Genomic DNA, 12,453 nt, shown 5'->3' on the forward strand with positions numbered 1-12,453 from the left:
CGGCTCTTTCTCCACTGCTGCCTCACATCCTTTTATTTTCGAGATCTGGGACTTGTAGTGTTATTCACCGAGGACGCACAACCCCCATTTTTCGTTTTACCCACTTTACTTTGACATTGTGTGATCATCCTACTAACACTTGGGGGCTACTCTTGGTAAAATTAGGGTTAAAGGGGTTTTCTGGGACGAGGATGTTGGTGGTCTATCTTTTGAGATCCTATTTAAAGGGGTTTTTCCGAGATAAAAAATATTGATATCATTTACTAGGGAATAATGTAACCGGTAAAAGAATAGAAGCTGATGGAGAAGACAGCGCTGTTCTCTGTGTAGTGGCCGATCTGAGTCACTGCAGCCTAGCCCCTGTTCAGGTGATTAAGACCTATAATCTGCAGTAACCTGGTCTGGCCACAACCTGTGAGGGTTCTCTGTGTTGGGCCTCCACCAATTTGATATTGCAGACCTATACCATGCATATGTTATCTAAGCCCCTTTAAAGGGAACCTGTTAGTTCAATTGCCCACACTAACTAGATGTATCATTGATATCTTCTTTTATACAGCAATACAACTATCCTTATATTGTTCCTCCCAGTATCTGAAAAGTGAAGCAGTCTGTTTGTAAAGTTGACTCCCTATCTATGCAAATTAATGTGTTTCTAGCACAGCTGCGCCTCCAGCTCCCTGATTGACAAGGGGCAGGGTTTCTCTTCAGCTGATCAAACTCTGCTCTGCTATGTCATTTCCACAGTCTCTGATGAGAATTCCTGGGTGAGTGGGTGAATGGAGTTGAGAGAGACACTGGCTTTCTGTAATTGGCTGAAGAGAAAGCGGCTCTCCCCTACTTCAGGAATTCTCTTCAGCGAGTGGAATGAAGTCGCGGGGCGGAGCAGGAAGGTCATAAATATGCCGTATACCGGAGAAAAGACGATGATCCGACTAACATGGGACTATTTGCATAGATGGAGTGTCAGCTTTACAAATGGACTGTAGAACTCTGCAGGCATGGGGAGGAACAATATAGGGATAGTTATACTGCTGTATAATAGCAGATTTCATAGATATGTTTAGTTAGTGTGTTTGAGTTACTTTAAGAGACATAGGTGCTCTACTACACAGGTGGTCTGCTGGCCGGCCCTCCTAAGTAACCATCAAAAAGGCTGCAAGCCCTCCATGGCCCCTTCAAAAAGATGATTTAGGGGGAGCTATGGACAGACAGCATTTTTATCCAGGAATATCCCTTAAAATATCTGATAGTCATTGAAGAGGAGTCCAACAATTACTGAGTCTTTGCCCTTTAGACATAATAAACTAGAGGGAAGTGTAGAGGTGTCCATCCATATCTTCACATTCACGTGCACAATCTCATTAAAGTGTAGTTGCCCTTGAAGGGGTCACATTTGCAGTGAGTCCACTTTGCTCTTGGTGAAGTCCTGAATCCTGGAATAAATTCTGTGTTAAAGGGGTTTTCTGTGACTATAATACTGGTGGCCTGTAGGTAGGAGGGGCTGTTTTATTACCCGCACTGAGAAACTGAAAATGCAATGGAACTGCAGTACCAGACATGGCCACTATCTAGAATCATCTGACTCCTTCAGCCAGTTTCACTATATACCTTCACTTTCTGCATCTAGACCAAATACAGCCATGCTGGTCAGCCTCCTCCTATCCATAAATTACTTGTATACATTTTCATATAACGGGGATGTATACATGGTAACCATTTTTATTCCATTTAAAAAACAAAAACTAGATGGGTGTGTCTTCATGGTTATAGACAACATAATAATCCTGTGTGTAGTCTGTACAGAAGAAATTTGATTCAAAAATCAGTGACACAACTTCCTGGACTGGGATGTGATGTATAACTAGTATAACTTTTTTTTATTATTATTTAATGCATTTTGTTTTGAAATTAAAGTTGTGACTTTGAGTGAAAATGCTGGTGCTCACCGTAGTCACGGCTCAACTTTTTAAAATTTTCCTAAACCCCTGTGCATAGTATCAGATGTATGGGTTGGGATGACGGACATGAGGCAGACGGCGCCATTCTCTGTGTAGTGGCCAAACCAGGCTAATGCACTTCAGGTCCCATTCATTTGAATGGAAGTTAAGCTGCAGTGACTCCATTCAGCCACTGCAGAGAGAACGGAGCTGTCTGGTTCTTGTTACATTCTGTGTATCACTGTGGGGGTGCCGAGTGTTATATCCCCAGCACTCAGACATTGGGGACAACCTATACGTGCCCATCACATGGTGTGATCTTCTAATCAACAAGGAACTAATATAGAATGGATATTTACCATTTCCTGGAAAAAAAACTTTAAATTTGTTCAAAATTCTAAAGCAATAAACTTCCCAATGTAGCAGCCTTTCCGCGTCATTCCTGCAATCTTTGGGTTATCCTTGGCTTTGCATATCAGTGCGATGACTTCAGGAGTGATGTCACTATGACATCACTACATTTCAGCCTGGGATTGGCCTCTAGTTTTACTATAAAACCTCTCCAAATAAAATCCATCATGATAAGGCAGGGAGATTACTCATAGATCCAAGCCCCATGACTGTGGTAATCTTCTTAATATTGGTTATCCATGGCCTTCTCCCTTCTAAAATCAATGTTTACAATTATGCTAATGAGTCAGGAGGGCTCTGGGAGGTCTGACCAGAGCCCCGCCGTGCTATAGCTTCACATGCAAGTCTTGCCCTCCAGCCTGCTCCGTCAGCACTTCACCCCTTCTTCTGCCTGCTTTAATCACACACAGGGGGAGGTAGGAAGTGCTCCTGCACTGTGTAACAGCCTGTGAAGCAGCAGAATGGAGGGGCTCTTGTCAACCCCCCCAGGAGCCCTTCTGGTTTATTGGCATCAATTTAAAAGTTGATGTTAGAATGAAGTCGGCCATGGATAATAAATATAAGAAGATACCAGAGTGCCTGGATCTATGAGTCCTGTCCCTGGTTTATCATGATGGATTTTGGCGGTAGATTTCATTTAAAATATTGCTACCCTCACCGCTCAGACCACTGCTGCTGGCCCAGTTTTGGTCCATTCCTCCAAAATGAGACTTATTTCCTTTGCACAAACAGGAAATGCTGCTCAGCCAATCGGTGGTTGAGGTGGCCAGTGATTGGCTGAGCAGTCACTTCCTGTCTGGAGAGGAAGCAGGATGTAGAGACCTGCAGGGACTCCAGCAGTGATCTGAAGGTTGTTTTCTTTTCTTTTTTTTTCTGCTGTTTGTAATTAAAACAAAATTGTACCTGCAGGAAAACCTGCGTCTTAGGTCCCCAGAAAACCCCTTTAATGACACGATGGATGGACGCGTTCTCCTCCTCGTCCTGTCCTCATACATCGTTCCCTGTGTGTGTAGCATGCTGCCCTTTCGTTTCTTCATTTATTTTGCACCATGCGCAGTCATTGTAGTGTACAGTGTTTTTATTATTTTTTTTTATTTTTTTAGATTTTTTTTTTTTGTTTGCTTATGTGTTGTTTTCCCTCCTTTTTCTAGGAATCATATGTTGTCCATCCCCCTACTCAGGCTTGAAAGTCCTCAAAGAGACCCACTATCCCCATATCACTGCCCAGAGGGATGATGGGAGATGCAGCCCTTGATCATGTGACTTCCAGCATGATCATCATCTGCCTTCTGACTAGACGACCGCTGCACAGAATTATTATTATTATTACTTTTTTTTTTTTTACCTCATTTTCCATTTAGATGCATGTTGACCATTTTTACGTTGTATCCGCAGATCGTGAGGCTTTAAAAAAAAAAAAAAAAAACTTTAATAGAAATAAAATTGACACTCAAAGAGTACAGAGGATAGTGGGTCCTTTTGCGGCTTTCTTCACAATAATTTTTTGAAAATTAAAAGAAAAACATTTTCATACCACATCCTTTTCAGTTCTCCGACACTTGATCAGATGATTCGAGGGGGGGGAGGGGCCGAGAAAGTCGGTCACCAGACGGTTACGTTATCACTTATGGTTTGCAAAAAGACCCACTATCAAGGAATGCTGCATGTAATGTGAATATTGTGTCCATAAATATGATTTTTGTTTTTCTTTTGTTGTTATTACGTATTATTATTATTATTTTTTTTTGTGTGTCCAGTGTTACATTTTGATTTATTTCAGGCTTTTTAAAAGGACAAAAAGCAAAAGGTTACAAATAGTTACACGTTCAGGGTTATTTAGGAGGAATAAGACTACAAAAAAAAACACATTTGTATTATATGTAGAGGGTTTGGATTTTTTTTTTTTTTTTAAATGTATACATAAAATTTTTCTGGTGCAATGGCAAGACCCCGGCATTGATTGGCCCCCGATGCTTGTTGGTCACGCCCTCCTGTTTTGCACATGTCACTGATGTCGTACATCCCTGGTTTGTACTGTTTGTTTTTTTTTGTTTTTTTTTTTTATTTTTTTTTTATTTTATAAATATTCTATACACATTTGTCAGGTATTATTACTTATGGCCTTTGTATCATACATGCCAGTGTTTTGCCTCCATCCGACCCCCCGAGCAGTTCTCAGTCAGTGACGGGGTTTCCTTTTCCCCCTATCAGGACAGAGAATGTAATACACTGTTTTTTTTTAACCTGTAATTAATTGCAATGTTTACATTTTTTTTTAATATATCGAGACTGTGGAATTCGTGTCATGAATTTTTTTTCATTTACATGTCGTCGTTTTGTGCCGTAGACCTCATTAGCAAAAAAAATTATATATATATTTTTTTTTTTTTTTTGGTAACACTAGCGTCCATTTTTACTGCCACATGTATAGAGAAAAATAGCCAAATTTCAACAATTTTTTGGAGTCTTTTTCCCTTGTACATCTGTAACAACCTCCCGCCCCATCCAGATGTCAAACCCCCCCCCCCCCTCCACAACCACCACCACTACTCTACTTATTCCCCAATCCCCCCCATAAAAACACACGTCCGGCCAGAGCTCGGTGGTCACCCGCACATCAGTATTGTCATGGATATGAATGTAAGATATATAAATATATAAAAAAATAAACCTACAGCTTTAACAACTGTAATACAGCCTTTACAATCAACTACATGTATAGAGAATTAAACCCTTCTTATAAAAGCTTCAATCCTTGTGTGTGTTGTCCTTGTGTTTTTATTTTTTCCAATTTCTTCTGTTTTTTTTTTTTTTTTTTTTTTTAATTAAAAATTCAGAAAATTTAAAGAAGGGTCACCAATATCAAATCGGTGGGTGTCTGACATAAGCACGGTGATCTCTGCAGTGCTCAGTAAGCACAGCGCCCTACATGGTATAGTGGCTGTGCCTGGTTTTGCAGCTCAGCCTCATTCATGTGAATGGGACTGAAGTGTGCACAGGACCGTGGGACATCAGCACAGTTGATCATTATTGGAATCCCACCCGCCTTCTATCCATAATAAGCCACCAATGTTTCAAATCATTGAAAACCCCTTTAATATAAAGCCTTTATTAAGATTTGTTTTTTTTTTATTTATTAAAAAATTGTTTTCCCTTCATCATTAAAAAAAAAAAAATTAGCTTTCCTTAATTGGTCACTGAGCTTGTGTCATCTACTCTGAGGGTAAGTGAGCAATGCTGGACCCCAACGATAGATGAAAGGCCTGTTATAAAGCTGGAGGCAGATAACACCGGATCCTCTAATGGGGGCAGCTGCGCTCCCCTTACCTGCACACCGAGCATGCCCACAACACGCTCATATAAGTCCATAGGAGTGAATCAGATTATGACACTTCGTTCATCCATGCAAATATCTGCAGATGTTCAAGTAAAATATCTAACGGCAAGAAAATGGTGTTACTAGCTTTTCGTTTTGAAACGACCACTTGATCGTTCTCATGTAATATCCAGGCGGGCCTATGGTTACATTCAGGGTATAGGCCACTTTATTTCATGTTTTTGTAATGTGTGAGGGCAGGATATGAGGTAATTTACCAATATACATCTATTAATAGTTCTGCTCCGCTTTCTTTATGTAAAGTGAGGCCTCCGGTCTTTTACCTCATCAGCCGGACATTCCTGACCATAAAATGGCTGCAGATGAAGGGTCATGTGATTTTATTTTTATTGGTAAATTACCTCATATCCTGCCCTCACACACATTACAAAAACCTGAGGTAAAATGGCGCCCGCTGACTTCTGGTCCTGATGTGGTGATACTGACATTTCTTGTCACACCGTGAACATGCCACACAATATAGAGCAGGGCCTATTCCTGCCTGGATTTGCTAGGCCGGGCATTGTGAAGAGACTTGGGTACATGCCTACTATAACTGTGAACTGAATCTGTCATGAATAGCCTTTATGTCGGCCTTCTAGATGGGACGCAGGGTCTCCTAGACCGGCTGAGAAAATAACAGGCGCTACCCAGAAGCGGCATCCTCCAATATAGGGCTAAAGCACACAAATAGGATCAGTCCCTGAAACATGGAGCGGGCATTAAATGATACAAGGAGCAACCACATTACCTCAGGACTATGACGCCCGCTGTTGTCCCTTGGCATTATGTATAACTATGGCCCCGGGATTCACTTGTCAAGTGTGTTTTAGGTCGAAGGGTGATGGCACACGTGGTGTTTTTGGCCCTTTTTTAAGCAGTCTGTCAAACGCATGCGTTTTCGACCAGTTTGAATTAAGATAATTGGTCAAACCTGTCAAAAAACATGCATTCCAAAAAAGTGTTCAAAACGGCACGTGTGCCGTCACCCTCGGGCTTCATTCATCCCTGCTGTATATTTTGTGGTGCGGTCACCTGGCTCTGTTTCCTATCTACCGCAGCCATGTGATATTTGCTGTTTTTGTAGCGCATATATAAAATCTACGGCTATAAATCTCTGCGCTCTCTTACGCATTTCTGCTCTTTTGCCCTCCCCTTATCGCTGGGCAGGGGGAACGCATTGAGACTGAAAGGAGGAGAACGTTTCGTGCCAGCACCATGTCACAAGATGAGCGGAGTTTAGCATTCGAGAGGCCCCCAAATTTTCATCTGTATGTCCAAAGGTCCTATCACGAATATGCTGAGTGGCAAGAATAGTGCAGTCTAACACACTATTCTATCTGTAAAAAAACAGGGTTATAGCGGTAACCAGTCAAGGAGGCCACAAATTTAGTTTTTGTGTTTCTGGAATTCATAATACAGGAATTTTTAAGCCTTGACCTATAGAGAACTGATGGTAGGAGACTTGCGCATGTGCATGTGCCCTTCTGTAGGACCTTAACTAAAGTTCTTTGCGCTGCTTTTTTCTTTTACATGTTTGAGGTTGTGTGCAGGGTAGGATGAGAACAGGTAAGTCCACAGATGGTCCAATAACTTGAATGGAAGATGATGTTTATTTTGTGTGGTTTTTGGCCGACATGGAATAAAAAAAAAAATTCAAAGGTTGGGTGGGACCTGTTAAGTAGGTTTATGTTTTGGAGCATCCCGAATCTTCCTGGACATTTGATGTAGGTGAAAGGCGGGACGTACCTAGTTCTTTGGGAGATGATCCCACTCTAGAGGGGTCTGGGCAGAGGCTACTTCCCTCTCCCCCCATCAGTACAGATACGCTTGTCTGAAACAAGTGTGCACATGGGGAACCAAGTCAAGAGAAATGGACGTCCTTCTCTAGCCCATGGGAGCTAAGGATTGGGCAGAATAAATTATAACCCGAGAGTCCGGACACCCCTATTGGGTCTCCTTAAATTGAATTGTGCATTGTTCTATGTATGTATATATAATGTAAGGCCACCTCACTCACGGTCATGAGCTCGGGAGCCTTGCTAGGTTTGTTTTTATTCTCTTTTTGCTTTCAGGGTGTGCAGATTTACATCTTCTAGATATGCTGAGTCCTGTAGAAAGGAAGAGACAGGGTTATATCCACGAGCTCATAGTGACCGAAGAGAACTACGTCAACGACCTGCAGCTGGTCACGGAGGTGAGTTAAAGGACATCTACCAGCAGGATGAAAGACTGTATGCAAATGAGCCTGAGGGGCTCCATTAACACCTATTGAGCCTGGAGCCCCCCAGGCTCATTTGCATACAGTCCTTCATCTTGGTGGTAGATTCCCTTTAAGAAGAAGTAAAAACCTAAACAGCGCCACACTGGTCCACAGGTTGTGTCTGGTACTGCAGCTTACATCTTAAGGTCAGGCTGCTTTCTCCTCCTCTTTGCTGAAGATCGTCCATTTTCAGTTTGGCTTCACAAGCTCACCAGGAAATTTTTATGTCTCATTAGACTTTCCAGAAGCCGTTACTGGAGTCCGAGCTACTAACGGAGAAGGAGGTGGCAATGATATTTGTCAACTGGAAGGAGTTAATCATGTGCAATATTAAGCTACTGAAGTAAGACATTTTTTAATTTTTTTTTTTTTGTTAAAAAAGAAACTTTTAAAAATTTGTCCGTTTAATTTGAATTTAATTTAATTTGAATAGGAGGAGTGGCCTTTACTCATGGGCGGGCTGTATCAACTCCTTATCCAATAGTTATCACTCCAGATCCTCCTATTTTACGTACAGCTCCTATGTACAGACATATTCAGTCACAGGTTGACTGCAATCCTCTCATTTGACCGCCACTACTATGTATGTGTTTATATGATTGGCAGTCACATGATTCAGTATTACCGTGGGAACTCCAGAGCAAGCTTAATTTAAAATCGACACGCCCATTATTTATTCAGAATAAGCAAATGTATAGTTCACTACAGTGTGATAGTGTGTGCCATCGCCTGACTTTGATTGTGTAGGATAATTTGACCCTTTGAGACTTTGACCATGGATATCATTGGTTGATGTTGGATGGTTCCTGGGAAATCCCCTTTTCTCTCTCTATGGAGGTGTGGCCTTTACTTATGGGTGGGTCTCTCTAAGGAGGTGTGGCCTTTACTCATGGCTGGGTCTCTAAGGAGGTGTGGCCTTTACTCATGGCTGGGTCTCTAAGGAGGTGTGGCCTTTACTCATGGGTGGGTCTCTAAGGAGGTGTGGCCTTTACTCATGGCTGGGTCTCTCTAAGGAGGTGTGGCCTTTACTCATGGCTGGGTCTCTCTAAGGAGGTGTGGCCTTTACTCATGGCTGGGTCTCTCTAAGGAGGTGTGGCCTTTACTCATGGCTGGGTCTCTCTAAGGAGGTGTGGCCTTTACTCATGGCTGGGTCTCTCTAAGGAGGTGTGGCCTTTACTCATGGCTGGGTTTCTCTAAGGAGGTGTGGCCTTTACTCATGGCTGGGTCTCTAAGGACATCTGGACTTTACTAATGGGCAGGTCTCTCTCCATGGAGGTGTGGCCTTTACTCATGGGCGGGATTTATACTTCAGAAAAAAATGAATCCTTATTGCCTCCAAAAATTGTTCTTGACAGTGACTAGTATGGGATTACCAGACTCGCCTCCTTTTAGATTGACCCCATTTCTGCTTTTCTCAGGGCATTACGTGTTCGTAAGAAGATGTCTGGCGAGAAGATGCCGCTTAAGATGATCGGCGACATCTTGACGGCCCAGTTACCGCACATGCAGCCCTACATCCGCTTCTGTAGCTGCCAACTGAACGGTGCTGCCCTCATACAACAGAAAACCGACGAAGTGCCTGAGTTCAAGGAGTTTGTCAAGGTGAGTAGTTGACTTCTTAGCCATCTACTGTTCTCTGTTATCAGCAATTTAAGGGTAGGAGGAGCATAACTAGGCGGAAAAAAAACTTTTTCCCCACCAACACTGTTGTAGTGTGGAGAGGTTATGGGAGATGTTCTTCGTTAAGGTTGACGTTAATTGACCATGTCCTTCCCCCAGAGATTAGCGATGGATCCTCGCTGTAAGGGAATGCCGCTGTCCAGCTTCATCCTCAAACCTATGCAAAGAGTCACCAGATACCCTCTCATCATCAAGAATGTAAGTAATGGCCTCCACAATCACTCCAGGGTCATAGTACATGGTGGTCTTCAGACATAGTACATGGCGGTCTTCAGACATAGTACATGGCGGTCTTCAGACATAGTACACGGCGGTCTTCAGACATAGTACACGGCGGTCTTCAGACACAGTACACGGCGGTCTTCAGACACAGTACACGGCGGTCTTCAGACACGGTACACGGCGGTCTTCAGACACGGTACACGGCGGTCTTCAGACACGGTACACGGCGGTCTTCAGACACGGTACACGGCGGTCTTCAGACACGGTACATGGCGGTCTTCAGACACGGTACACGGCGGTCTTCAGACACGGTACACGGCGGTCTTCAGACACGGTACACGGCGGTCTTCAGACACGGTACACGGCGGTCTTCAGACATAGTGTATGGTGGTCCTCAGACTTAGCCGCGTCCTCCTGAAGCTCAAGTATATTATTTTTGTGTTATGTTTTATGGGATTTTTACTTAATATCTTAATTTCTCTGTTATTATTGATGTTTAGATTCTTGAAAACACCCCTGAAAATCACCCCGATCACAGTCACCTGAAGCACGCACTTGAGAAAGCCGAGGAGCTCTGTTCTCAGGTCAACGAGGGCGTCCGGGAGAAGGAGAACTCTGACCGCCTGGAATGGATTCAGGCGCACGTGCAATGCGAGGGTCTGTCTGAGGTAGGTACCTGGAATATTCTGAATATTCAGTGTCGTGTCCTCACACACAGATATCCAGTGTTTTTTTTGGTTTTTTTTTATTTGAGGCCACATAAGCCACTTCCTGTGGTGTTTTACAGCATTTCATTGCTTTATGGCATGTAACCATGTTCCCATTCATTCCCCATTGACTTGCTGCTCCCACTTCCGTCTCTTACAGCAACTAGTGTTTAACTCTGTGACCAACTGCTTGGGGCCCCGCAAGTTCCTGCACAGCGGAAAACTCTACAAGGCGAAGAGTAACAAGGAGTTATACGGTTTTCTCTTCAACGACTTCCTGCTGCTGACCCAGGTCATCAAACCGCTGGGCTCCTCCGGGAACGACAAAGTGTTCAGCCCCAAGTCCAACCTCCAGTACAAGATGTACAAGACGGTGAGCGAGACATCAATGGTCAGGAATAGAATAGACAGGGTTATCAGAGCGGCCCAGTTTTTTGGCGGCCCATGGGGAATCTTCCTGGCTGGATTATCCTTTACATCGGAACGTAACCCAGTAGAAGAGCTCTCAATAATCTCATGATGCCTCAGCTCATTGTGATATTAATCAGATTTATCTCGATGTCTCAGAGAGGTTAAAGAGCACTCGGTAATCTCATGATGCCTCAGCTCTTTGTGATTATAAATCAGATTTATCTCAGTGTCTCAGAGAAATTGAAGAGCTCTCAGTAATCTCATGATGCCTCAGCTCATTGTGATATTAATCCGATTTATCTCAGTGTCTCAGTGAAGTTGAAGAGCGCTCAGTAATCTCATGATGCCTCAGCTCATTATGATATTAATCAGATTTAACTAATGTAACTCTCCTCCTACAGCCGATATTTCTGAATGAAGTACTGGTGAAGCTGCCCACAGACCCCTCGGGGGACGAGCCCATCTTCCACATTTCTCACATTGATCGTGTTTACACGCTCCGGGCGGAGAGTATTAATGAGAGGTAAGAATCCATGTCCTGGACGACCCGGGAAATTATCCTGATGGTCCATCCTACTCAGGTGAGTCCTTCAACCCTACAGGTTCATGTCAGGATCCATATACCTGTGCTGGAAGTCCAGGAGTGGTGTTGTTTTTTTGTTAATCCCTTTAATGACAATCCCTTTAATCAGCTTTATCATTACCTGGATGTAAACATTTGTCTTCTGATCTACAGGACCGCATGGGTGCAGAAAATCAAAGCTGCTTCAGAGTTGTACATAGAAACAGAGAAGAAGAAGAGGGAGAAGGCATATCTAGGTAAATTGTTTACATTTCCTGCAATTATAACTCATGCTATTATGATATAGAATCCCTTTAAATCCCATTTAATCCCTTTAAATCTGTTACAGCAGCTTCCCCCTCCCCCCAAACATAAGTGATCAGAGTGATTGCTCCGTGTATCTATTGCGCCTCAATACTTTGTATTACAAGCAAAATACAGCTGTATACAGGTCTGCCCCCTAGTGGTGGCAACATCCTGATGAGAATTTTACAGAGGTGTTTTTAGAAAATAAATTTACATTGTTTTGCTTTCTGGGGTGTTTTTTAATGTGATTTTTCAGTACGTTCTCAAAGAGCTACAGGAATCGGGAGGCTGATGGTGAATATTGTGGAAGGCATCGAGCTGAAACCCTGCCGATCACACGGTGAGTGGGAATGAGGAGTGTCAGTGCTAGATACTTATAAAGCAGGGGTGCAATGAAGGGAGCCCCCGCAGAAATAATAACAGCCCATTGTGCCGTTTCTCTTATTCCTGCTGGAAATGTTCAATCAAATTGACAACTGGGTGACAACATATCCTTGGTCAAATGGGTGTGTCCCTGTATTTTGTTATCTGCCCAGGACTCTTTAGCCATGGATGTGGTGCAGATTTACCAGATA

General features: G+C 43.1%; 1 protein-coding gene and 1 long non-coding RNA gene across 9 annotated transcripts in view; one reads left to right on the top strand and one right to left on the bottom strand.

The window, feature by feature from the left end:
• Positions 1–6,512, bottom strand: part of LOC140119548 (uncharacterized) — a 32,808-nt gene extending 26,296 nt beyond the window's left edge. Inside the window, exons 1-2 of the long non-coding RNA XR_011853390.1 lie at positions 6,479–6,512; positions 3,697–3,755 (exon numbers count right to left, since the gene is read on the bottom strand). This is a non-coding gene — a long non-coding RNA (uncharacterized lncRNA). The remainder of the gene's footprint in view (positions 1–3,696; positions 3,756–6,478) is intronic.
• ITSN1 (intersectin 1) overlaps positions 1–12,453 on the top strand; it is a 54,829-nt gene that overhangs the window by 34,731 nt on the left and 7,645 nt on the right. For 7 of the 8 annotated variants that reach the window (XM_072138706.1, XM_072138698.1, XM_072138705.1 and 4 more), the window contains 9 exons: positions 7,803–7,924; positions 8,227–8,333; positions 9,409–9,592; positions 9,770–9,868; positions 10,393–10,560; positions 10,760–10,972; positions 11,412–11,533; positions 11,747–11,829; positions 12,135–12,218. In XM_072138706.1, coding sequence (XP_071994807.1) covers positions 7,803–7,924; positions 8,227–8,333; positions 9,409–9,592; positions 9,770–9,868; positions 10,393–10,560; positions 10,760–10,972; positions 11,412–11,533; positions 11,747–11,829; positions 12,135–12,218 — 1,182 coding nt within the window. Of the gene's footprint in view, positions 1–3,502; positions 5,109–7,802; positions 7,925–8,226; positions 8,334–9,408; positions 9,593–9,769; positions 9,869–10,392; positions 10,561–10,759; positions 10,973–11,411; positions 11,534–11,746; positions 11,830–12,134; positions 12,219–12,453 lie in introns of those variants that run through there. The other variant, XM_072138707.1, reaches the window with a different exon arrangement.

This window comes from Engystomops pustulosus, chromosome 2, assembly GCF_040894005.1.
Source record: "Engystomops pustulosus chromosome 2, aEngPut4.maternal, whole genome shotgun sequence".
Taxonomy (NCBI): Eukaryota; Metazoa; Chordata; class Amphibia; order Anura; family Leptodactylidae; genus Engystomops; species Engystomops pustulosus.